At 40.3% G+C, this 24783-nt stretch overlaps 2 protein-coding genes across 3 annotated transcripts; one reads left to right on the top strand and one right to left on the bottom strand.

Moving 5' to 3' along the window:
* Positions 1-710: 710 nt before the first annotated feature.
* lmo2 (LIM domain only 2 (rhombotin-like 1)) lies at positions 711-4639 on the bottom strand. Its single transcript, XM_086299040.1, has 3 exons — positions 4104-4639; positions 3165-3380; positions 711-2157 (listed from the first exon to the last, which is right to left on the bottom strand). The coding sequence occupies exons 1-3, from the start codon at positions 4142-4144 to the stop codon at positions 1932-1934; spliced, it is 483 nt and encodes a 160-aa protein (XP_086155166.1). The 5' UTR covers positions 4145-4639; the 3' UTR covers positions 711-1931.
* A 7106-nt stretch (positions 4640-11745) lies between these two features.
* caprin1b (cell cycle associated protein 1b) lies at positions 11746-22920 on the top strand. 2 transcript variants are annotated; one of them, XM_086299039.1, is made up of 18 exons: positions 11746-11905; positions 13269-13433; positions 13557-13619; positions 13696-13782; positions 13883-14121; positions 14228-14310; positions 16839-17015; positions 17119-17171; positions 17259-17342; positions 18595-18780; positions 18855-18963; positions 19045-19106; positions 19187-19279; positions 19438-19581; positions 20254-20407; positions 20596-20772; positions 22142-22248; positions 22346-22920. In XM_086299039.1, the coding sequence occupies exons 2-18, from the start codon at positions 13269-13271 to the stop codon at positions 22430-22432; spliced, it is 2070 nt and encodes a 689-aa protein (XP_086155165.1). In that variant the 5' UTR covers positions 11746-11905; the 3' UTR covers positions 22433-22920. The 2 variants fall into 2 exon arrangements, with proteins under 2 accessions (XP_086155165.1, XP_086155163.1); XM_086299037.1 differs by having other exon boundaries at positions 20593-20772.
* The last annotated feature ends 1863 nt before the right edge of the window (positions 22921-24783 follow it).

Here is a 24783-nt window from a genome sequence, read left to right as displayed (position 1 = left end):
ATCATGTCAGACGAGTTTGATCTTATTGGGGAGCTCTCCTTCTCCTTGGCAAAAAACAAACAAACCCCTAAAACAAACTGAAATGTCATTATTTTAAGCTTGAATTTATAAATCATTTAGTGACCTCTTGTGGCTAAAAACTGGGTTGAAGAATTGGTATCTATTTACTTAGTTGCCAAATCCTTCTATTTACACCTTCTAATAAGCTTGATAAAACAAGCTTTTAATCAGATTTATTGCAGCTTCGCTCTGCTTTCAGCTTCTGAGATGTTGTGTACAAAATATTGATCATAATAAGAAATACATTAACTTAACATCTATTACTCAAGGTGATTATAGTTTAATGTTTGCGTTTTATTTTTAAGCAGTTATAGTCATGACTCACTTAACCTATCAGGATGCAAACGACACAGATGAAGCTGGTTTTCATGTTGTCTGTTGGTCAAAGTGGTACTAAGTGGTACTTCAAATCTCTGCTTCTTGTGTTTACATTCTAGATAACTTCCTAGCATGTTTGTTTTACTGTTGCTGTGACCAATGTGCAGTATATATTCCAACTCTGATTTGCCATTCCTGTTCGGAGCATAAAGAGATTATCTTGACCATAATTAACGCATTATTTGCTGTTATTCTGGTAAATAACGTGTTACAAATTGTATCTGCATCACGATCTCACAAGCTGTTTGACTTTTTCTTTGTGACTGCCAGGAAGACACCCAAAGATTATCAGTATTGCTCTGAATTGTCATTTATTAAATAAATTCAAGGTTAATATACAAAAAGTCTTGAATGGATGTCCAGAGAATAGGTAAAATTACAAAAGACGCATGCAAAACCTCTGAAAAGTCAGTAAAACAAGAATTGCATGGGTTCCTTGACCACTAGAGGGCGCCACCGGTTCACCCCGGTAATACATAATCATTCTGATCAGACCCTCTTTTTTTTTTTTTTTTTTTTTTTTTTTAAATAAGTGGATGTTGTTTTTCATTTATAATTTGAAAATCAGGTAATGCTTTAATTACAGGTCTGTAATTTCCTAATAAATTCTCACAAATTTTCTTGTAAACTTTCAGAAACGATCATAGATGTACAGACACAGCATTCACCTGGCACATATCCACTTCATTCATTCCACCTAATTTCTAGTGAATCAGCCAGTGCAGCAGGCCGTTCGAGCATTTTAAATTTGTCCACAGGCAAACAATGACTTTAAGAGATTGTTTCACAAACTGTGAAGTGGACCTTGGTTGTATGTGGAAAAATATCAACTTAAGTTGAATGAATGAAGTGGAGCGCTATAATGATGACTTGAATTTGATTTAAATTCAGCTTCAATGCTTGTTTCGTTAATTTTTCATAAAAATACGAAGAAATATATGTTGGTGGAAGTGATAAGGTGGTTGATCTCTTCTCAGCTTCTTACTGGAGGCATGCAAAATAAAGCCTGACAACCACTGCTTTAACATATTACAGTTACAATTAATAAGCATTCAGTTAATGTATGTTTAGATTTAGAGAGAGACGCATTCTTTTAACAAAGTTCAAAAATAATTAGCGCTGGGAAAGTATTAAGAAATTACAAATCCATAAAAGACAAACTGCTGATCTGCTCAGTGTAAAGACTGCAAGAAACTGGACAAATTTTTTTTTTTATCTTGTTTTTGTTCCAGTGTACAACAAATGACCAATATTGCATTTTTAAACATTGTCAGTATTGGAGCATTTATTTTTTGCCTTCAATAAAAAAAGCTCTCAGTTATTGCTGGTGCAGTCTTCATTAGTCCCCATCAGGGAGACGTGCAGAGCCCCTCGTTTGCTTTTTTTTAATGATTCCATATTGATTTCAAATGCATTATAAAGCCTGCATTTTAAATATAAAATGTCTATCAGTAGTCCATTCCCTTTGAATCAAGGGGGAAGAAGACATCCTCCTAAACCATATTATTGTTGTTGAGCTTGGTCCACTCAAAGATGTCCTGCTCGCACACAATGTCTGAGTTGATGAGAAGGTAACGATCACCCACGCAGAAGTGCTTCTGGCAGGCAGCGCACTTGAAGCACTCCAGATGGTAAACCTTGTCCCGCACACGCATCGTCATCTCAAACGCTCGGATCCTCTTTTCACAGGAGGCGCAGAGACCGTCCTGGCCAAAAAGCCTGAGTGGATGAGAGGACATCAACATGTTACTGGGAGGAAGATGGAAAACATTTACTCGCTCTTAATGATGTGAAGCTGTAAGAGAGACTGACAGTATCTCCATTAAGGTACTCTGGATCTTTCCCCTGAGCCTGAGGGATTGAGCTGTTAGAAACCACCAGTGCTTCACAGACTTTTTCTATCCTGCTCAACTTCAGAAGCTGAAAATGTCACACAAACACCCACGATTTTTAGCAATTATTAGCAATAATAAATGGATCAGAGCTGAATTTCTGGGAAATGGTGCGGAAGTATCGAAGCATTGCATTACCTGCTTCTTGTTTGTTTATTTTACAGATAGGTTGTACTGATCTGCTTTACTTTCGGTCCATATTTTTCACCATAAAGTGGAAATGCATCGTCATCAAAGCAACACATACCTTTATAGTGGTGATACAGAGCATTCACAAGCCAGGTCCAATCATACAGGTTCTGCCACTGATTGATACTACATATTTGAGAGCACATTACGTATTAGGAGTACACCAGTGGGTCTGCCTGATTTTGTATCTCCTCCTGATCTTATCTTAGGTAAATGTGTTTACCTGATATGGCTGTGCACCACACAGCTACATATCATATCAAATTTTATCAGTTCTTTAACAGAGACCTGCCTTCTTCTCCTGAATCTATTTCAACTTGTCCGCACTTTCGTCAATAAAAAAGTTACAGCAGGAAAGAGGTTAGAAATTTCTATACTTGCCCAAAGTGTTTCTCCATGAGCCTTTAAGGTGTGATAAAAGATATACATACTAGTGCATCTCAAAAAGTGCATCTTTTTCTTAACTAAAAGGGCGAACATCAATATATTCTACTACATGTAGACTTCAATATCCTCAGTCTACTTTGGTTTAATGTTGATGCTTATGGCTTTAAGCTCCATGCTAGGACATTTTAACATGTTGACCAGACCTCATTTAGACGACCTAATTGATTAATTCATAATATCACTACCAACTGAACCAACCTGAGGTAATCTCTCCGACACAGTTTCCTTCCCAGCTTGTAGTAGAGCCGACGACCCACCTCTCCCAACCGACAGCCACACAGATCGCAGCTCAGGCAGTCCTCGTGCCAGTACTGCTCGATGGCCTTCAGGAAGAATCTGTCACCAATGCTCTGCTGACATCCACCGCATGTCAGCAGAGATGGAGGCATCTGGAGGACCTCATCCACTGGTTCCCTGGGGGAAAAAAAAAAAAAGCAATAAGGATTTAGGGCTGCATCAAATTTTTGTTTCCTTCATCAGTTAATCTGCAAAGGTTTCCCTCAGTTGTGTGATTGGTTAGTTAGTCAATGTAACATGCAGATCTCTCAAACGTTCTGCTAACTGATGAATCAAATACTGGAAAAGAACTGTTCTAGCTCTGACACATACTTGTTGGTAACCTGTTGATATTTTGCTATTATTATGCAAATAAACCAAACATTTCCTGATCCAAAGGCACAGTTAGTGTTCTGCATCAATATTCACACTGTGTTGTATCTAATAAGTGCTACACAACCACATGTATATCTGAGCTGGAGCTGTGTGCACAGATGTGTTTTATTCCCATCCACCTGAGGGAGCCATTGGATATTAAACCGCTAACTAATAAAAAGTATGTCACACACAACATTGTTTGTTTTTTTTAAATGTCGATTTACGCTAGGAGTGCCTTAGCGCTCCACTTTTTCCTCGCAGGACCTTCATTTTGTTATTATTCACATTAACATTAACACATCACTCTGTTCTTAAACTTTGCCATTTTTAATCTAACAGCAGGATACTTCAGACCTTATGCTACCAGCTCTCTGGAGCTGTCTCACCGGAGAGTTGTGGCTGTCCCGTGAGTGCTGATGCGTCACGGATACTTTTACATGAATCAGAAATGACATTATTTAAACATCATTCATTGCTACTTACTCGCTGGCCTCCAGCGTCTTCCTCTCTATAGTGGATGTCATTCTTCAAAGATGATGTCCAGCCTGGTCCACCAGATTAGATTTTGAAGTCACCGGCCAGCAAGCTCAGTGGGGACCCGCGAAGCGAAGCTGCGTGCGGGCGCTGCACCTGCTCCCCCTCCGAGGCACCACCAGCACCACCAGCAGCTCGCGTCAGGCTTTCAAACGTGTTCAATCGAAGGCAGCTGAGTCCAGACGAAATGGCCGCAAGACGCGAAGTGTTCGCTTTAAGCGGCTAAGCCGTGATGGAGGACACTGTCATCATTTCCTGAGGCAGTGACCCGCGGAGAGACTTCGCGTCTTTTCTTCCAAGTGTGACTCCTCACCCCGCAGGGACTTTGCTGCCTCTCCGCTCTTTTATTAAAATGCACACGCCGTCTGATGCGATCAGAAGGTCACTTGCGTGGCTCTCCGTGTCCGTGCGTGCCTTTTCACAGGCGCGCGACTCCACATGAAGCAGCGGGCACCGTTATTGTGCAGTAGCAGCAGCATCGTGTTTTAAATACACCCCCCTCCCACACCCCCTTCCCCTCCTCACACCCCCTCTCTCTCGCTTGTCAGGCTGTGCTTTCGTTTTCCTCTTCCTGCTCACGACTGTTTGACAATGGGGGGAAATCGGTCTTAAAGCGACAGCTTAACACGGCCTTGCTCTGTCAGGCATGGGGTGGGTCGTGACTGAGGCTAATGATTATTATGCTTTGCTTCGCCAGAGTGCAGATAAGACGAAAGATAAAGAGTGGCACGCTCTAATTCTTTGGGGAGGAGTATTTGTGTTTTCTCTCATAATTATGCCCCAGGTGTTGCCAGTTCTAAAAGGTTTTGACGGTCACTTTCTGTCAGGGTTCAGACGATGATGGTTATCACTGCGTTAAGTAATGTGAACTTGAATTCAGTGGATTTATTATATTATACTTAGAAGCAAATTCCAAGGACTTCATTTTACTTCCTGAATTGTGATTTTACATTTTAGAGGTCCTACATAAACACACAGCTGTAAACATGGTTGCCAGGGCCTTTTCAGACAATCAGGGAAGTCCCTTACTTTTTATTTTTTATTTATTATTTTTGTTGCATAACTTCTCTGTAATGTAATCTTAGATCACTGATTATGCACGAGAGTATTTTCAGACACTTTGAGCAATAACTTTGCATCACATATCTTCTAAACTAATAATTTTAAGGTTAATTGGCGTGGCTGTAGTTTAGGAGGTACAGCAGGTCACCTACTAATTGGTTTGAGCCCTGGCTGCTCCGGTTTGCGTGCCAGATTATCCTTGGGCAAGATCCTGAACCCGAAGTTGCTTTTGAAAAGTGTGGAAAAAGCACAAAAAAGTGCTTGTATGAAGTACTATATAAGTAGCAGTCCATCCACCAGTTAACTCACTAGTAATTACTTTAATGTTAATATTTCCATCTGACGTTTTAACGATTATGTTGAGGGTAAAACCCTCATATGTGTACTTGCTGATTCTTCACACAAAGCTCAGAGAAATCGTGAAGCTGGAGGAAGATGTGATTAAGCTATGCTTAGAAATAATCCAAAAGAAAGAGCTTGTGAAAGCTGCCTCTTTGGGGAATGAATGCATTGATATTTCTACATAGTTGGTGTCCTCATGGCTTTTCCTTTTCAAACCAGAGCTGCTGTGGGCCCTTCTCTTATCTCCTGCCAGTGCCTCAGGGCTGCCTGTAAGAGGGAGGGACACCGACAGCAGTCTGACTGGACAGGGAAGATAAAGCACCTAAACTCCAGCACCCAGAATCAGCTCCGCAGCCAAATGTAACAGAAAAAGATCACAGGCGAACTCTAAGATGAAGGCTGAAAGCATCCTTGGGCCACACAGTTTTAGAGCTGAGTAGACTCACTGGATTGATACCAAGCTGAGAAAGCCCAGGAGCAAGGTGAGCATGGCTGTTGTGTGCCAGCTACGCAGAAAACAGAGCAGTTTGACAGAGATAAAACTCAAACTACAAATCCTTCAGATGAGAAACACGTTCAGATTTTGTACAACACAATAACACAATGAAGGGACCATTTTGAGTATAGTGACTTTAATCTTCACTAAATAAAAATGTCATGCAGTTAAACCCTCTTGCTTATATGCAGTGCAGGAAATCATTATTTTATCCCCTGTAGAGTTTGTAAGTTTGCTCACTTACAAAGAAATGAACAGTCTCTAATGTTTGTGGTAGTTTCATTTTGATAGAGAGACAGAATATAGAACAAAAATCCACATGTGCCATGTGGCACATAAGCTACAATCAGTCAATCAATTACAGATACTCCTGATCTCAACTTATTATGTATACAAAGCACAACTATCCACTGAATCATTTTTTTCCATTCCAAGACCAAAAATCTGGCAAAGGATATCAGGGCCAAAAATTTAGACCTGCATTAGGCTGAAATGAGCCACAAGACCATCAGCAAGAAGCTTGGTGAGTAGATAACAACTGTTGATGTGATTATTCGGAAATGGAAGAAATATAAAATGAGCATCGATCTGGAGCTCCATGCAAGATCTTGCCTCAAGGGGTAAGGATGATCATGATAAAGGTTGTGGATCAGCCAAAAACTACATGTGAGGAGCTTGTTAATGATCTGAAGCAAGTCGGGACCACAGTCAGAACACCATTGTCAACACACTACACTATAATGGATTGAAAACTTTCACCCGCAAGAGAAGTCTTGGGAGAAAGAGCTGTGGTCAAATGAAACCAAAATCAAGCTCTTTGGCATCAAGTCCGCCAGCCATGTTTGTAGGAAGAGAAGTGAGCATGACCCAAAGAACACCATCGTTACAGTCAGGCATGGAGGTGGAAACATTATGCATTGGGTTTATTTTTATGCTAAGGGTACAAGACAACTTCACTGTATTGAGGAGCAAATGTATGGGAGCATGTACTATAAAATCTTGGACAAGAACTTCCTTTCTTCAGCCAGAACGCTGAAGATATGCTGTGGATGGGTCTTCCAGCATGACAATGACCCAAAGATATCGCCAAGGTAACGAAGGAGTGGCTAAAGAAGAAGCATGTTAACATCTTCGAGTGCTCTAGCTAGTCTCCAGGCCTCAATCCTGTAAGACTTCTGTGGAAAGACCTGAAGTTTAACGTTTCTAAGCAGCAGCAAAGAAACCTAAAGTATTTAGAGAGTTTATGTAAAGACTAGTGGGCCAAAAATCCTCTTGAGATGTGTGCAAACCTGACTAACTACAAGAAATATCTTAGTGATGTTTGCAACAAGAATTTCTCCACCAAGTATTAAGTCATGTTTTTCTTTCTTTCTGGATGTTTGGTCGATATTCTGTCTCTCTCCATTAAAATAAAGCTACCATAAAAATTAGATACTGATCATATCTTTGGAAGTGAGCAAACATACAAATTCAGCAGGGGATCAAGTAAGTATCCCTGCTGAATCCATATGAACAACAACAGCACAATGCAATTTTCCTTTGGCATTGTAATGAAATGATTTGCACATATGGTTTAATTAATATTTCTTTGGTACTTTGAAAAGTTCCCATCCATATAGTTTAATATTAAAATTTAAAGTTCATTCTTTCTTGTCATAAACAGTCTTTACATGCAGTCAGCCAAGAAACTATTCTTGAGCTTTCAATGATGTAAAATAATCAAATAATGAATTAAACAGCTAAAGTTTTATTGACTGAGTGCCAATTTACGGTGCCAAAGATCAACAGTTTCAGTCAGTGCTTGCATTGTGTCATTTAGGAGGGGAGGTTTGTAATAGTCTTTTTAGTTTTTGGTATTTTAACTTTCTCCTCTCTGAGACAATTAAACAAAGGAGGTTTTGAAGCTCACAATCAATACTACCCATGGATACATGTGTAGTGATAATATTTGAATCCTTCCAGAATGCCACGTGGCATTAACACAAAGCACATGAACAAATTCATGACAGATGAGAAACACAAGAGAGAAGACAAAATCAGTACTGGCATGACACAAGTCATCCACTACTTCCTGTGGAGCTGACTGAGAGAGCCCAGAGGATGTTCAAACTGGCATGCAGAGACGAAGCTTTCCTGAAGGGTTGGTGCACATTGCATTCACTTCCTACTCCTCTACATGCACGATGGCACCCTTCTCATGGTTTCCCAGATAGACTGCTAGACTCCAGATGGCTCGGGGTGATAGGAGAAAGTATTCTCATACACAACTCGAGGCTGTTGTGACTGGGTGGTAAAACCCATATCTCTGTTTTAACGCTTCTTAAACGCCACCAGAAAGGAGGTGCACATTACTGTAGATCTGACATCCATGTGTCACCCTACCTCTGTAATAAAACTGAAAGGCGGGGGATTTTCACACTTCATGCTTTGAACTTTATAGCATTTAAAATAAGGGCAATAGTGACCTTTTATGCGAAATGTGGTTTGCTATTTTCAGCTTTTATTCCTCTCTGGGGTACAAGTTGGGGAGCAAACAGTTAAGAGTGTAGACAACCTTTAGGGAAGTGCATGTCCAACTTCCTGTTTTGCCTGTTTTGTACTGAGAGCATTATGGAGTTGAAAGCAGTGTGGAATGTCGGGGGGAAAAAAACATTGCTGCTAAGCAAACAGTAAAATCATACAGAAGCTAGTCATTCAGCAAAGAATGGGAATTTATTTCCCAAGAAACAAAATATTGAAAGTGCTTGCAGGAAAATTTCCTGAAGTAAAAGACTATGGACATGGTGTTGACTCTACGATTGTGCAAACTCTGGAACAGTATCAGTAAAAACGACTACTTCCTGTCCAATCTAAAGTGAAATGATATCTAGCTCTGGTTTAGCACACCCCTCCTAAACAGCAAAAGGTCTAGAAATGTTTTATTGTTTACTGGCACCACAAAGCACTGAGTTGTGCCTTTAACCTAAAAAGTTTTGTTGTAAAGGTCAGAGGTCAGATGAGGACCCACCCTAGAATTCTACTAGAAAAGCTGGACAGTCGTTGTTCGATTGAAATATAGCAGGCTGCGGAAATGAGTCACTGAAAGGGAGCTTCATTTACCCTTGGGATCCTCCCATAATCACTATTATCCTAAAAGAAAACACTTTTAGTGGAACATTGCAATCAAAAAGCTGTGCAGACATGTTAACTGCTTCCTGTATTTGGCAAAACAACAGAAAGCTGGCTACACATTCTTTTCAATAGTCTCCTGGTAAGCTTGACTGGCAAGCTGGTATGTAACTTACATGGAAATTGTGTAAAGTAAAATAAAAAAAATAAAATCCAGAAGCAGTTGTTGTTGTTTTTTTAATTCTGTTAATCAAGTCCATTTGTCTGTTAGCGTGAGTCCTTTATCCTCATTTATAAATAAAAAACTACATTTTTAAAGATTTGAAGTCTGAGTAATTACATTTATTAAAAACTGGTCAACATATTTCCATGTAAGGGAAGAGTGAAACTTTCACTTCAGTCCAGCATCAATATTTGTTGATCATATATTGACCTTTACTGCCACCTGGTGATAAGTAACTAAAAACTATCTTTGGTTGAACATGTCAACCCTGTAAGATCGTTGTTACATTTGTTAAAATCTATTTGTTTAGGTGCTTGTAGAACTAGACACTTATTATTCTAAAATGGATAAAAGTAAAATAGAGATATTAACTTAAATACTTTTTTTCATATAAAAAACTGCATTGCAGGTTTTAGACCTTGGAATCATGACAAAAGAGGTGCAGGAGATTCCATCTGTCTATTTTCATCCACTTATTCAATCTAGGGTCACAGAGGACAGAAGCCTATCCCAGCTTTGGCAGGGTACACCCTGGACAGGTCACCAGTCCATCACAATGAGGCTGTAAATGTTCTCAAACAATTCCTCAGGATTGTTTTTTAAGATGATTTCTAATTTTAAGTTCTTGAAAATATAACACAAACATATCATGCCTGTTGTTATATCCATCATAGCTCTCTAGCTAGCTGCCAGTATTAAGTTTAAGTCTCCAAAGCATGCTGCTGGGCCACGTTTTTAGTTGGACATTGGCTACTTTTTCACTTATGTTCAGTCCAGTCCTTGTACCTCACCATTTTCAGAGGATTTTTTTGTAATGTTTTGATTTGGGCTTTTTTTTTGTTAGTTTTTTGTTAAGCCATTTGTTATTTAACCATGCATCATTCAAGCATAAAAAGGCACCTAACTCAAGGACCATTGTTGTGTATACATATAACAGACACCTAGCACATTATTTTTTCCCGTTTAGTTGAATCTATGAAAAATACCAAAAATAACTCACAGGCGTAATGTAGAATTTTTGCACTATCAAGGTGATTCCCAAAGAGACCTGGTATATCTTGGTATGGTGTGCCCTTAAAAAAATCTGAGGAAACTGAACAAGTGGAGGATAAATAAGTGGCAGGCCAAAAGAACTGTCCACAGCATATGAACATTATTTAAAACGTATGTGCTTAGAAATTATTTCACTGGAATGGTAGCTGTCAAGAAGCTATTCCCAAGGAAGGGGAACAAGAAGAAAAGGTATCCCAAATTACACAAGAATTGGACTGAAAATCAGTGGTAACAGGCCGTATGGAGTCATGAATCTCAAATCGTTATCAGTTTGTATAAAGGAAGTCAGGATAGAGGTACAACAGTGAGTGTCTACAGTCATCTGCAAAACACAGTGTAGATGACATGGCTCTTCAGCCAGTGCAGTTGAAGATACTGTCAAAATTGATGAAATTTGCAAAGCAGAAAAGTACAGACAAATTTTAAGACACCATGCAATACCATCTGGTAAGTGTCTGATTGATAATGGCTTCAGTTTTTAGCATGGCAATAATCCCAAACACGTGCCAATACAGTAAAAGCATACCTGGACAGAAAAAACACACAAGTAAAGAGTATTAGTTATGGATTGGCCTCCAAGGGACCAGTCAGTATAAAGTCAGCCAGTCAGTTTAAAGTCATTATATACAAATGTTGATTCTCAGGGTTGTTGAAGCTTTCCTAGGGATGGTCCAAGACTTTTGTATACTACTGACCTTAAAACATGCAATTAAGGAAAGTAGTATGTTACTTTTAAATTTGTATATTGTGTCCTTTTTTGTTTGTTTTGTTTGTTTTTTGGCAAAATTAATTACATGCAAAGCTTGAGTACAGAGAGAAAGTATAAACACACACACATATACATATATATATATATATATATATAAACTCAAGTGAAACTTCTGAACTCTTAGGGGTCTTACAGGCCATCTTACATATTTAAATGCACACTTACATGATCTATATAACTTTGAACTGCTGCTATAAAAGATTGTAGAGCAGGTGTGAGGTGGTGCTCAGAGTAGCAGTGGATAAACTGTACGAGGCACAGGGAAAGATATGATAGCCTAATCAAAGCTAATGATTGTGCAGATTTTCTGTCTGGAGGCTGGAGACAATTATGCCTGATCACAAATAGAAACTGCAAACGTTTAATTGGCTTATAACTTTCCATTTATTTAAGTGATTAATTATTGATTTCTTACTGGTAAAGTCTGACTTTTTTAATTGTTTGCGTTAAATAAAAATATTTTTTTTCGTGATTTTTCCGCGTATATATATTCAGGCATATCTAAGATAGCTAAAAACGGACCTTCGCCTTTATAAAGAGTTTCTTCTTCTTTCGAACCGTCTCAGTTGTCGGTGAGGCCGGCGGGGCGGATCCCACACAAGAGTGCAAGAGAAAAATAAAGCAACACAACAATAATAACAACTTGGCCTTTTCGTACTTTTCGCTGCCGAGCTCCCCTGTGGATATAAAACAGCAAGGTGGGTCATTCGGGAGCCGCTGTATCGAGGCAACGGGTCTCCCGGCGGCCGGCTTGTGGCTAGCACGCGCTGCTGTAGCTATCAGATGCTAAGTCAGTGGTGTGTGCTAACGGTAGTGCGGCCAAGGCCATTTTACCAAATCGAAGAGATGAGATCTGCAAGCTGGCCGTACTGCCGAGGAGGCTCAGACTTGCTAGCGAGTGGTATAGATTTACAGCCCGAGGTCTGAGGAAGCTATATAAGTGCGGGGTTAGAAAAATGATCTCTCTCAAGGCTGCGCAGTTTGGATTAAAGTTAGCCAGATGCTATTAGAGAATAGTTTTAAGGCCTAGGGTTTTTGTCTTGAACACTTACTGTTACAAAACTATAGCTAACTTCACTGTCACTTAAATTACAGCTATAATACATCATGTTAAAAAAAATATATTAGGTCTGCTGTGTTATTTGGGCCAGTTGCTCTAGTTATGTTATTCACCAGTGACCATATTTATTTTCGTGTATAGTATAGTTGACTGTTTCATTTACGAACTTAAGTGTCAAGAATATACATCAGGAGCTTTACATTCTAAGCAGAATAGTTCGCTGTCTCTCCAGAGTACGCACAAGGAAAACTTAATAAAGCTTTCAGTTAACCTCTCAAATATACCCATCCAGCAATTAGTACATCCAGACCCACCTTAGCATGCACATGACGGTATCTCATGTAGTATAGGGACTGATAGCAACAGTTTTCTCAAAGAATTCAGTCGAAATTGTGAAGCACAGTGCAAAAATAAATCCAAATCTGCAGCTTCTTTACTCGTCATATTCTGATACTTTATTCCCAGTTTTGTTTGTTGTTGTTTTTTTATCAGTTATTAATATATTAACTCTGGATATCTGCTTATTACAACTTCCAGTCAAGTCATCATGTTTATATTGTAAAAAACTATCTACCACTTAAAATCTGTGTATTTTGCTGCTTGAAATTAATTCGAATTATTTATATGATGTTGTTTTTAAGGTAACATGAAGCCTAAATCTGCTGTGGCACTAAATGCTGAGTCAGGGGCCTGCTGTGGCTGAATCTATGTAATTCTTATTGATGTAGAAAATTATCTGCAGTGATCCTGCCTAAGAGGATCTATTTGGTGTGTCCTTTTTGAAGGTTTTGAGTGAAATTAATAATTTAACCTAAGATGATTTTCAGGTTAGTCATTAATAAAAGTTATCTTTAGCTGAAGCAAAACAATGACACGGTTCCCTGTGGTCCACAGATAGTTTTGAGTATTTTCCACTATACTTTTTTTTTTCTTTCTGTTTTTTGAGTACATGAAAATATTTTTGTCACCAAAAGCTGAACTGTTATACTTTCAATTCCTAGATGCCCTCAGCAATGAATGCAAACAGGACGGTGCAGTCTGCCAGCCCAGATGTGGGATCCGCTCCAGGGTCAATGGGCAATCTTGCACTTGGTGGACAGTCTGAAGTTTTGAAGCAAGTTCTTGTTGTTATTGAAAAGAAGGTGCGCAACATGGAGAAGAAAAAGGTGAGGACTATTGACCGGTTTGTTCCAGGTCTGCTTGACTAAACTGAATTTCTGACAATAACCAGTTGTCTACATTGTGGTTAATCTTTAAACTGTTTGTTGCATTTTTGCATCTTGTTACAGAGCAAACTGGATGATTATGAAGTCAGGAAGAATAAAGGGGAGGGTCTTAATCAGGACCAGCTGGTGGGTACTTGGAAACCAAAATCATTTTTAAAAGGAATGTAAAACTTGTGAAACATCTGTTCCTTCATCTTTTTAGGAAGCCCTCTCCAAGTACCAGGAAGTCATGAATAACTTGGAATTTGCCCGAGAGTTGCAAAAGACATTTGTCACATTGGGACAAGATGTAAGGTTGAGTTTTAATTTTCTAGAAATGTTCATCAAAGATGTGTACACCCTGGATTGTAATAACTTGATCTTTTGTGGCTCATACTCATTATCCTCAGATCCAGAAAGTAGTGAAGAAGTCTGCAAGGAGGGAGCAGCTGCAGCGGGAGGAAGCTGAGCAAAGAAGGCTGAAGACGGTTCTGGAGCTGCAGTTCATCCTTGATCGGCTGGGTGATGAAACTGTGCGGCAGGACCTGAAGCAGGGAGTTGGTGGCTCACCACTGCTGACAGATGCAGACCTTGCAGTTTTTGATGAGTTCTACAAGCTAGTGGGGCCAGAACGTGACCAAAACATCAGGTTTGTCTAAGGCAATGATACAGAAAACTTGTGCCTAGTTGTGGGTTTTGTGTTTTCTTTTTCCCCATAAAAAGCTGATTTTAAGCGCTTATTTTTATCTGTGCAGGCTCGCTGATCAGTATGAAGATGCATCTGTTCACCTCTGGGACCTGCTGGAAGGGAAGGACAAGGCTGTGGTTGGAACAACATGTAAGCCAAATTTTAACTCATTTTCGTAGTAATCAACTCTGGTGTATTATTCAGTTTCTTAGTTTCTCTATTGCTTTGGCCAATTAGCTAAAGCATTTTATTTCTCCTTTTAGTTTTTTATAGACAAGCAGTTCAGCTTATCAAAGATAATGTCAAGTAAAATAATACTTGAAATAATGTAATTGCAGCCTTGCTAAAATTTATTGCAGAATTAAGGGGCGTCATTATTCAAGACAAATTGGCTTTATTTAGATGCCCAGCTGGCACTGAAAATTGTTGGCAGGACATTTTATCAGATGGATGGTGACACAACAGTCATCTGTAAGCTTTTTATCACACTGAAGCTGGTCATAAGTAATCTGTCGCATACTTTGGGAGTAGTTGTCCGAATCTGGAGATCCCAAATCAATGCGCCTGGTCAAAAGTTACTCCGGTTGTAAGTCAGTCTTAATACATTAATGACATGTGCATGTAGTGTTTTTGTTAATGCAGCAATGTGAATAATCAAGGCTTGGGGCTATTGGCATTACTGCATTCTCAGCGATCTGACCTGAAGCCTCGCACTACTGCATTCAGCTAGGGGGCTGAGAGCTGTGGGCTTATCCTGACTCAGCAGTAGGGCAGGGTGCCAGCAGCCCTGTCGCCTGTGGTTCCACTAGTCAGATTTTTAGAGCCACATTAGGATACTGGTGACCCAGTTCACTGTGACACCTTTCAACCCTTTCCTGTCAGTCAGAGGTCTCATTCAGAGAGTCAGGGTGAGATTAATCAAAGTGACAGCAGACTTTTTCACCTAAAGCATAAGGCAGAGAAAGAAAAGATACTGGGCTGCTTTGGCTGAAGATCCAAAAGCATAAATGCATGAATCATCTTGAAGGTTTTCTACCATTTTCAAGAAAATTATAAATCATGTTTGGATTTATAATCCAATCAGTAAGCTCTTACCAAAATTGTTTCCATTGTATGGGCTTAGATTTTTTTTTATTTTTATTTTTTTTTAAAACTTACATCAGTCTTCACATTGCCATACTTTTTAGTTCATAGATTTAAAGCAACTTAAGACTGTAAGTTCCCTCATATTTATGTGTGCCAAAAATCCCATTTGGAGGCTGTTTTACAACAATACTAGGGATACTTGTATTGGCCTTTCTGTGCAGTATTTGTTTGTTCTCTGTGAGCTTATCTAGGTTCTCAGTCCTCTGGCATTCTCACAGAGTCCAAAGACATGTCTGTTAAATAAATTAGTATATTATAAATTGGCCAGAGGTGTGATTGTGAGCATGAATGGTTGTCTCTCTGTGTTAGCCCTGCAGTGGGCTGGTGACCATGCCACAGTGTACCCTGCTTCTCATCTGACATCTGGGAGAGGCTCCAGCCCACCACATGACGCAGAATTGGATAATTGGCTAAACATGTATATGAATAGATACATATTTATAGGAAATATTGTGCTATTTTTGATGCTGTTGTACCTGAAGAATATGACTGTATATGTATAAAGCCAATGCTGTTGTGTGTTGTTGTTGTTGTTGTTATTATTATTATTATTATTATTATTATTATTATTATTTATTATTTTTTCATATTGAAGTAGGGTAGGGGGAAGCTAAATCCTACTACTGTCATAAAAATCTGTTTACAATATTGCTCAGCAAAGTGGTTCGTGGTGGTGTTAATTAATGTGGCTTTGGTACTAAAAACTGAGCTGCAGGGAATCATCTTTTTTTTTTTTTTTTTTAATTATTATTTTTATTGCAAATGTTTGTAGGCTTAGTCTGTATGTGGTGTTGTAGAGATTAAAGGTGGAGTAGCACTGAATTCAACAGTTTTGAAAGTTGGACTTGGAAAATTACCAGAGCCCTACTGTGTCCAACTGAGGAAAGCTGGAGTACTAATGCCATTTTCTACTACATGAATCAACCTTTTAAAGGGATTCGCATTTAGAAACTATTAGCTTGTGTTCTTTTCTTTGTAGAACAGTTCAGTTAATGTGTGCATTTGCCTACTATGCATCCACCACCATCTACATCGTGATTAAAAACATTGTTTGTTTTGTAAAGCCATTTTAACCTTTAGCTAGACAACAATGTCTCATTCAGAGGCAGTTCTGAAAGTAATAATAAAAACACTGATCTTTGGCTTTGATTCCTGTGGAAGATGCAGGGGGAAAACATTTTGAGGCTGCAGTCACTAAATGTGTGGTCTTTTTACTGATGAAATTCCTCAAATTTGCACATTTATCTTTTTTAAAAAGTGGAAGTTCAGGTTTAGTGTGGGATGTAAAGCTTGCATCACTGCTCAGTTTTTATTTAATTGAAACTCAGTATTGTTACATCTCGTTTGGAGTTTAGCTTGTTAAGCTCTCCTTAGTGTATCAGAAACACTTCCTGTTAAGTCATCTATTGATCCAAAGGTCCTAATACTGACACTTTGTTATTCCCGTGGCAGCTCAATGCATGCTTTGATGGTTTGAGTTTCTGTTGAAATGCTGAATTTTATTTTATTTTTTTTGTCACCCCCTCTGCTAGACAAGGCACTGAAGGAGACTTTGGACCAGGTTCTGCTGAGTGGGTACTTTGACCGGATTCCATCTCACCAAAATGGAGTGTGTGAGGAGGAAGAAGAAGAGGAAGAGCCAGCTGCTGCTACAGCACCTGCAGTAGTAGCTGAATCGTCAGAAGCAGAAGAGCAGACTGCCGATCCAGGTCTTGACCACTTTCTGATGTCTTACCACTTAAAAAGTCCTAACATAATCCAGCAATAAAGAAGTCATCACAGCATTCACTGAATAATTTTTCCTCTTTACAGACACTGAAATAATTGAGGAATTCACAGAGCCCATTGCAGTGGAAACAACAGAGGTGAGAGCAAGTTTTTCTCTTCCATCAAAATCTGGGGAGCTTATTATATTTTCATCTTTGTGCTGATGTTTGCTTTATTACTTCCAGTTTGTAAACAGACAGTTCATTCCAGATGGCACATACAGCGGCAGTGAGAAGGAACAGGGAGACGAGTGGACCCGAGAAACGGAGGTATGATGTAATTATGAAGTAGATTTGAAAATTAATGAGCTAACTCAAAGCTAGTAGTAGTAATTAAATATGTTTTGAAAGAAAATACATCTTCTGCTTGTACTTAAATCTCCAAGAGTTTTTTTTTTTTTTTTTTTTTTTTTTTTTTTTTGTACAGTCTTTATTAATTCAGTGTTTTTGTAAATTCTGGCTTCTGAAGCTGTTTCAAAACATCAGCAACATGACCATGAAACAGAAATTTGTAGAGAAGAAAAAAACAACTAGCGGCTGCTGCTATCGCAGAAACTAACATTTTCATTCTCTCATTAGAGGGTAATCTTTCTGTACTTTTATTTATTTCAAAAACTTGAAAATTTGGGGATAAATATTGAAGAAGATTTAGGCAACACTTGAAGTTTTATTTTTTATTTATTTTTTTAAATCCAGTCTATCACATGTTTTGCTAAACTCAAGGAGTGGTGGTTGTGATGACAGCAGCCACACTTCTCTTTAAGTGCAGCTGAAGAAATGTGGTGTAACCTGTTTGCTAAATGGTTCAGTATGCAGTTACCTATAGAGCTCTGTGGAGCTTTTGATTCTGCTCTAGGCAGTACGTGGCTAACAGTTTAACTCCTTTTTACTTATTTGAGTTTGTGTGCTAATCCTGAAGCCAGTTATTTTTCATTAAAGACTTGATTAACCAACTATGATTCAGGATAGAAGTCGTTATCATTTCCAGGCTTTTTCCCCCCTGCGAGTCCTGCTCAGTGTATTGGCATTCATTGGCACCTGCTAACAGAACTTTCTAAGAACTGGTTCTCAACTGGGACAATTTCTCTGTACTCATCTGAAAATGAAACGATTAGTGAGGGGGGGATCCCTCAGGGAGCAGTAAATCTTTTTCACATCCGGGGCATTTCTATATATATACTCTGGCTTTGTCTACTTACAGGTTGTCACATCTATGTTTGAGCGCCACCCTGAGATGGTATGAATGCTTGTGACAAGTGTGCAACACACAAGGTTTTGTTTTTAACTGAGGATATCCCATGACTCGGTCTGCCTGACAAGAAAGAAGTTGTCGAGTCAATGAAGTAATTGCAATGCTGGAAAGCTCAGATTACATTTTTGGTCTTAATCTGTGATGTCTTGGTTTACTAATCCTGATGTGAATACGAATGCATACAACTTTTCATGAACATTAAACCACTTTTCAGTGGTTCTCGTTCAGTGCATTTCTCACTCACTTGTCCTCTCCCCCTTCCACTATCAGGCAGTTGCTGCCTTACAACAGCAGCAACCGCAGCAGCAGCCTGTGCAGCCTGCAGCGCCCCCTGTTGCCCTGGATACCCACCCAATGAACTTGACGTCTCCTGTGCCTCCTACTGACCCCATGGCCAGGAAGCAGGTGGTGCAAGACTTAATGGCGCAGATGCAGGGGACGTACAACTTCATGCAGGTGTGGATTTAGTTGAAAGCACTGCTGTTTGTGTTTGGATGTTGTAACTTGGTACTAATTACCTCTATTCTCAGGACTCCATGTTGGAGTTCGATGGACAGCCTATTGACCCAGCCATTGTATCGGCGCAGCCCATGAAACCTGCCCAAAACATGGAGGTGCCACAGATGGGGTGTCCTCCAGGTATGTTGTACCAAAGAGAAACAGTCTTTATTTTATTTGTTTTAAGTTATGTCAGGTCTGACAATGTTTAAATTGTCTTAGTTCATCCTGAGACCCGGCTATCACAACCCAACTCTGTTCCTGTTCAACCTGAGCCCACACAAGTAAGTACTTAAATATAAGCAAACATGCTGTTAGAAATTGTATGGAGAATGGGTGTAATTTCTACTCCTACTGTTTACAGGTTCCAATCATATCTCCAACACCACCACCTATGTATCAGACCTCACACACACCAGATCCTCGACCCTCAGCAGAATCCATTGACCCCATCCAGGTAAACTGTGGTGGGACTTCAGTAAAGTTTTAATTTTTAAACTCTTTATATATGGAGTAGTTTTTCCATTGAAAGGTGGGGAAGTGCTCATTGCAGTCATGTGAAATTTTGCTGACCGTTTTTAATGTGATGTGTATTATGCCTTCCCTGCTCAACAGCCCTCCATGTCTTTGTCGGAGCAGCCTCCACCCTCTACAGTTCTCCCTCCAGCCTCACAGACGCCGGTGTTCCAGCCTGTTTCCAAAGCTCCTCACAGTGGTGGCATCAATGTCAACGCAGCACCATTCCAGTCCATGCAGACAGTAAGGCTTTGCTTCCTTTTGATTTTTTTTGTTTTTGGAGGTATAAATATGAACTGCTTCTCATGTCATAAAATAGCCTGTGTTAAAACCATGTTGTTCTTTATGGCAATTTCAGGGTTTACTCCATGTGGGGTTCTGCTTTGTTTCATGTATTCCACACATGCACTGTTTTCCATATCTTTGGTCCTCTAATTTTGTTAAACATTCACACACTTGTCAACTTTTCACGCTGTTCAGCCAAATACAACAAACAAGCTGCTTTTTAGCATGCATGTGTGGAACGTGGTTGGATACCCTCAGTTGTGGTGTTGTAGCATTCACAGTTCTCGTGCATCGTGCAGCTGTTCCCCTTCCATGCTTGGAGTGTGATTAAAGAAAAAATTTTACTGAAATCTGGAGCATCAAGCGCATCATGTGGATAAACCAGCTGTTTGGAGCACAGAGTGCTCTTCACCACTGGAGTCACAACAGAAGTTCATTAATGACTTACTTTTTTTTTTGTTTGTTTGTTTTGAGTCCTGAAGTGACCTTATCACATTGCGTTTAAAATACGTTTATAGCAGAACAGTTGAAATCAGGAAATGGGTGGCAGTGGACTTTACTCCTAATAACCATGTGACCTTTCCTCTGATTTTTGGCTTCATAACAATGTGGGTTTTGTTTATCCCTCAGGTGTTCAACCTTAATGCTCCAGTCCCACCAGCTAATGAGGCTGAGGCTTTGAACCAGGCCAGCCAGTATCAGAGCTACAATAACCAGGCCTTTAGCAGCCAGCCACAGCATCCAGTGGAGCAGACGGAGATGCAGCCAGAACAGCTGCAATCTGGTGGGCAGACTTTAAATTTTATCTTCGCAACTTAAGTTTTCCTGTCTATTTTTTTTTTTTTTTTTTCCTTTTTCCCTTCCTAGAGGCGTCACTGCAGTTAAACTTTATTTAAATGCATGTTCTTGTTCAACTACAGACTGAGTTATTGTGTTTTGGACCCCTTGCTATCTTGGTTTATTTTTTAGTAGTTGGTGCCTTCCATTCCCAAGACCAACCTGGAGGCCATCAACAGCCTTCCCAGCAGGGTCCAGGCTTTGGCAGGCAGGCTCAGTCCTTCTATAACAGCAGAGGTATGTCTCGTGGTGGACCTCGCAACGCCCGGGGCATGATCAATGGATACAGAGGCTCATCAAATGGTTTCCGAGGTATGATAACACCCTCAGCTGTAAGTTAGTGGTTTCACTTTGAAACAAGACTGAATATGTAATTTATTTGTTCATTTCTTTATTTTATTTTATTTTCCATCCATCCATCCATCTTTATCCGGGGCCGGGTCGCGGGGGCAGCAGCCTAAGCAAAGAGGCCCAGACCTCCCTCTCCCCAGCCACCTCCTCCAGCTTATCCGGAGGAATACCAAGGCGTTCCCAGGCCAGCCGAGAGATATAATCTCTCCAGCGTGTCCTGGGTCTGCCCCGGGGCCTCCTCCCGGTGGGACATGCCTGGAACACCTCACCCAGGAGGCGCCCAGGGGGCATCCTTGTCAGATGCCCGAACCACCTCAGCTGGCTCCTTTCGATGTGGAGCAGCAGCTGCTCTACTCTGAGCCCCTCCCGGATGGCCGAACTTCTCACCCTATCTCTAAGGGAGAGGCCAGCCACCCTTCGGAGGAAGCTCATTTCTGCCGCTTGTATCCGCGATCTCGTTCTTTCGGTCACTACCCACAGCTCGTGGCCATAGGTGAGGGTAGGGACGTAGATCGACCGGTAAATTGAGAGCTTCGCTTTTACACTCGGCTCCCTCTTCACCACGACGGACCGGTGCAGCGTCCGCATTACTGCAGCTGCAGCCCCAATCCGTCTGTCGATCTCCGGCTCCCTTCTCCCATCACTCGCGAACAAGACCCCGAGATACTTGAACTCCTCCACTTGGGGCAGGAACTCATCCCCGACCCGGAGTGGGCACTCCACCCTTTTCCGGCTGAGAACCATGGCCTCAGATTTGGAGGTGCTGATCCTCATTCCCGCTGCTTCACACTCGGCTGCGAACCGTTCCAGTGCGAGCTGGAGGCCCTCACCCGATGAAGCCAACAGAACCACATCATCTGCAAAAATCAGAGATGAGATTCTGAGGCCACCAAAGCGAAAGTCCTCCGCCACTTGGCTGCGCCTAGAAATTCTGTCCATAAAAATTATGAACAGAACCGGAGACAAAGGGCAGCCCTGGCGGAGCCCATCACCCACCGGGAACGAGTCCAACTTATTGCCGGCAATGCCAACCAAGCTCTTGCAACGGTTGTATAGGGATCGAATGGCCCGTAGCAATGGGCCAGACACCCCATATTCCCGCAACACCTCCCACAGGACACCCCGAGGGACACGGTCGAATGCCTTCTCCAAGTCCACAAAACACATGTAGACTGGTTGGGCAAACTCCCATGCACCCTCAAGTATCCTGGAGAGGATAAAGAGCTGGTCCAGTGTTCCACGACCAGGACGTTCTCTTTTATTACACATTTGTATTTGGTAGCATGAGTTTCTCATGCATTAATTCTAATTTGTGTCTTTGTGTTTCCAGGTGGCTACGATGGTTATCGTGCTCCTTTCGCCAACTCTCCAAACTCGGGATATGGACAAACTCAGTACAGCACACCTCGGGATTACTCAAATGGGAATTATCAGAGGGTATGAAAGAAGTGTTCAAACTGTACGTGATCTTTGTTGCTGTTTTGTTGTTACAATTTCTAAAACATCCCTTTCCTTTTTGTTTTTTCTTTGTTAGGACGGTTACCAGCAGAACTACAAACGTGGAGCTGGTCAGGGACCCAGAGGAGTGTCAAGAGGCAGCACTCAAGCAATGCGATCCTGAAAAGGCCTTTTCATAATGACTGTGACTGATTAACTTGCACCACACTGAAAATCCAGAATTCGAGAATGCATTTGCCCCATCTCACTCACGCCCATTGTTTTTGTTTTTTCTTCTTTCCCTCTCGTCCATCTCTTAAATCAAAGTAATGCCTGCTTTGATATTTGGAAGTCATTTAAAGTTTCAAACGCAAGCTAAACTGTAAATCAATGATTTACATATGCCCTGTGTCTCAATCTTCCTGTAAACTTGAACGATTTCATAAGTTATGTTTTTTTAATTATTTTAATTTTTTTTGTATTTAAAAAATACACCTGCCACTGGTCCAATCCCTGGGAGTTGTTGTTTTTTTGTTTTGTTTTGTTTTTTTTTTCCCCTGTTCTTTTCTGTAATTTTGGCTCCAAAAAAAGGCATTTACGTTCAACAAGCTCCCATTTCCTTGTTTGTAAATGGATGTTGCTTCAAGAGTTTCAATAAAGTTGTGTTGCATACCTGTGCTTCATCCTTGAGTTTCTTGCTGTAGGGTAAATCTCATTTTACTTATGTTATTGCTCCAAAGAGGTCTCCAAAGATAACACTAATGTAGTGGCAGGCATCTTTCTCAGTAATTGTTTTGACCCAAAAAACACACTGCGCATGTCCCCCAACACAGAGTAATATAGTGTACGCTGTTAAGTGCAAGTCCCGTTCAGTGTATTGGCATTCATTGGCACCTGCTAACTAAACTTTCTAACAACTGGTTCTGAACTGGGACAGTTTCTGTACTCATCTGAAAATGAAACTACAACAGATTAGTGAGGGGGGCTGAAATCCCTCAGGGAGCAGCGCGCGCGCACACACACACTTACAGGTTGTCTCATCAATGTTTAAGCACCAGCCGAGATTGTATGAATGCTTGTGACAAGTATGCAACACACAGGGTTTTGTTTTTGTTTTTAACTGAGGCTATCCCATGACTCGGTCTGCCTGACAAGAAAGAAGTTGTCGAGTCAGTGAAGTAATTGCAATGCTTGAAAGTTCAGATTACATTTTTGGTCTTAAACTGTGGTGTAGGATTGCAATGATATATATATATATATATATATATATATATATATATATATATATATATATATATCGGGGAAACCAAACAACCTCTGTCGAAGTGGATGGCACAACACAGAAGAGCTAACTTTTCAGGGCAAGACTCCGCAGTCTATTTACACCTACAGGCCAATGGACACTTTCAATGATGAGGATGTGCACATCCTGGATGGGGAGTCAAGGAGGGGGCCTAAGGTTATATCTTTTGCCATCTTACAATGCTGTGATTGCAGCCATTCCCCAACTCTCTGTGAATGGTACTCATGATCTTTGACCAATGGGCCTTGATCAGTGGTTGTTGATCAATGGTCATGACAATTTGCATATTAATGATCAAAGAAATGACCTCACAGCCCATTGTTCATTCGGTGGGCGCTGATTTCAGTTATTGTGCAAACATGTACTGTTTATAAGGTTGGGGAAACCTGCAGTCAGCTGAAACTGAATAAGTCACTTGGATGAGTGATGAAACGTTTCTCCCATTGAAAACGCTACGTCGAGATGAACAGAATCTACCTTTTGGGATTTACTTACCTGGATGATTGAGCATGCGTCAAGACATCTTTTTCTCAGTACAGACGTCTTATTTTAAAGACGATTGTAGTGAAAATCCAGTTTCGTTGGCTCACGTGACTCTTAACTTTACTTTTAATTGCAACCAAAATATCTTCTCTGTAATGTTATCAGTCTAAGCGTCTCTCCTAAAAAGGAAAAACTGAAAACATCTAGCTGGTTGCTCAGTGTGGGATGCAGCATCACCCTGTGGCCAGAGAGTAGACACACTGTAGTGCCGTGCTGACACGGGACAAAGCAAAACTAATTTTACACTATAAATTGCTGCTGTAATGTCTCTCCAAGCTATTTTAAAGGCAAGGCAAGGCAAGTTTATTTGTATAGCACAATTCAACAACAAGGTGATTCAAAGTGCTTTACAGAGACATTAGAAACAAGAACAAATACCCGTTTTGTCCACACTGAATTCAATTAGTGACTTTGTAATAGACTTGGAAAAAAGGCGCTGTGTGATAGCCGTCAGTCAAATATTTTCTCAAACTATTGAAAGGAAAAAGTCCCCAAACACTTTACTTTAACGTGTTATAACAGTTGTAGATAAGTCTTTCATTTTAATTTTTTAATTTATTTTTAGTTCAACTGATTCTCTCCCCGTATGATATGCTTTCGTTTGCGTATTCAATAAATAGGTCAAAAACAAAAACAAAGCCTCACTTGCAAGTACATGTAGAGATTTAACCAAAATTATTACTAGAAGC

Source organism: Aulonocara sp. 'chitande type north' Nkhata Bay, linkage group LG7 (assembly GCF_057382095.1).
Source record: "Aulonocara sp. 'chitande type north' Nkhata Bay isolate Kocher_YH1m ecotype deep benthic linkage group LG7, A_spYH_male_GT1.1, whole genome shotgun sequence".
Lineage (NCBI taxonomy): Eukaryota > Metazoa > Chordata > Actinopteri > Cichliformes > Cichlidae > Aulonocara > Aulonocara sp. 'chitande type north' Nkhata Bay.
This window is presented reverse-complemented; position numbering and strand designations above follow the sequence as displayed.

Excerpts from the sequence above, each read along its gene's own strand:
- caprin1b (XM_086299037.1), top strand. The coding sequence starts at position 13,269 with ATGCCCTCAGCAATGAATGCAAACAGGACGGTGCAGTCTGCCAGCCCA. Across the intron at positions 18,964-19,044 it reads ACAGATGGGGTGTCCTCCAG|TTCATCCTGAGACCCGGCTA; the intron begins GTATGTTGTACC and ends AAATTGTCTTAG. Across the intron at positions 19,582-20,253 it reads CATTCCAGTCCATGCAGACA|GTGTTCAACCTTAATGCTCC; the intron begins GTAAGGCTTTGC and ends TTTATCCCTCAG.
- lmo2 (XM_086299040.1), bottom strand. The coding sequence starts at position 4,144 with ATGACATCCACTATAGAGAGGAAGACGCTGGAGGCCAGCGA. Across the intron at positions 3,381-4,103 it reads AAGACGCTGGAGGCCAGCGA|GGAACCAGTGGATGAGGTCC; the intron begins GTAAGTAGCAAT and ends TTTTTCCCCCAG. Across the intron at positions 2,158-3,164 it reads TGTCGGAGAGATTACCTCAG|GCTTTTTGGCCAGGACGGTC; the intron begins GTTGGTTCAGTT and ends TCATCCACTCAG.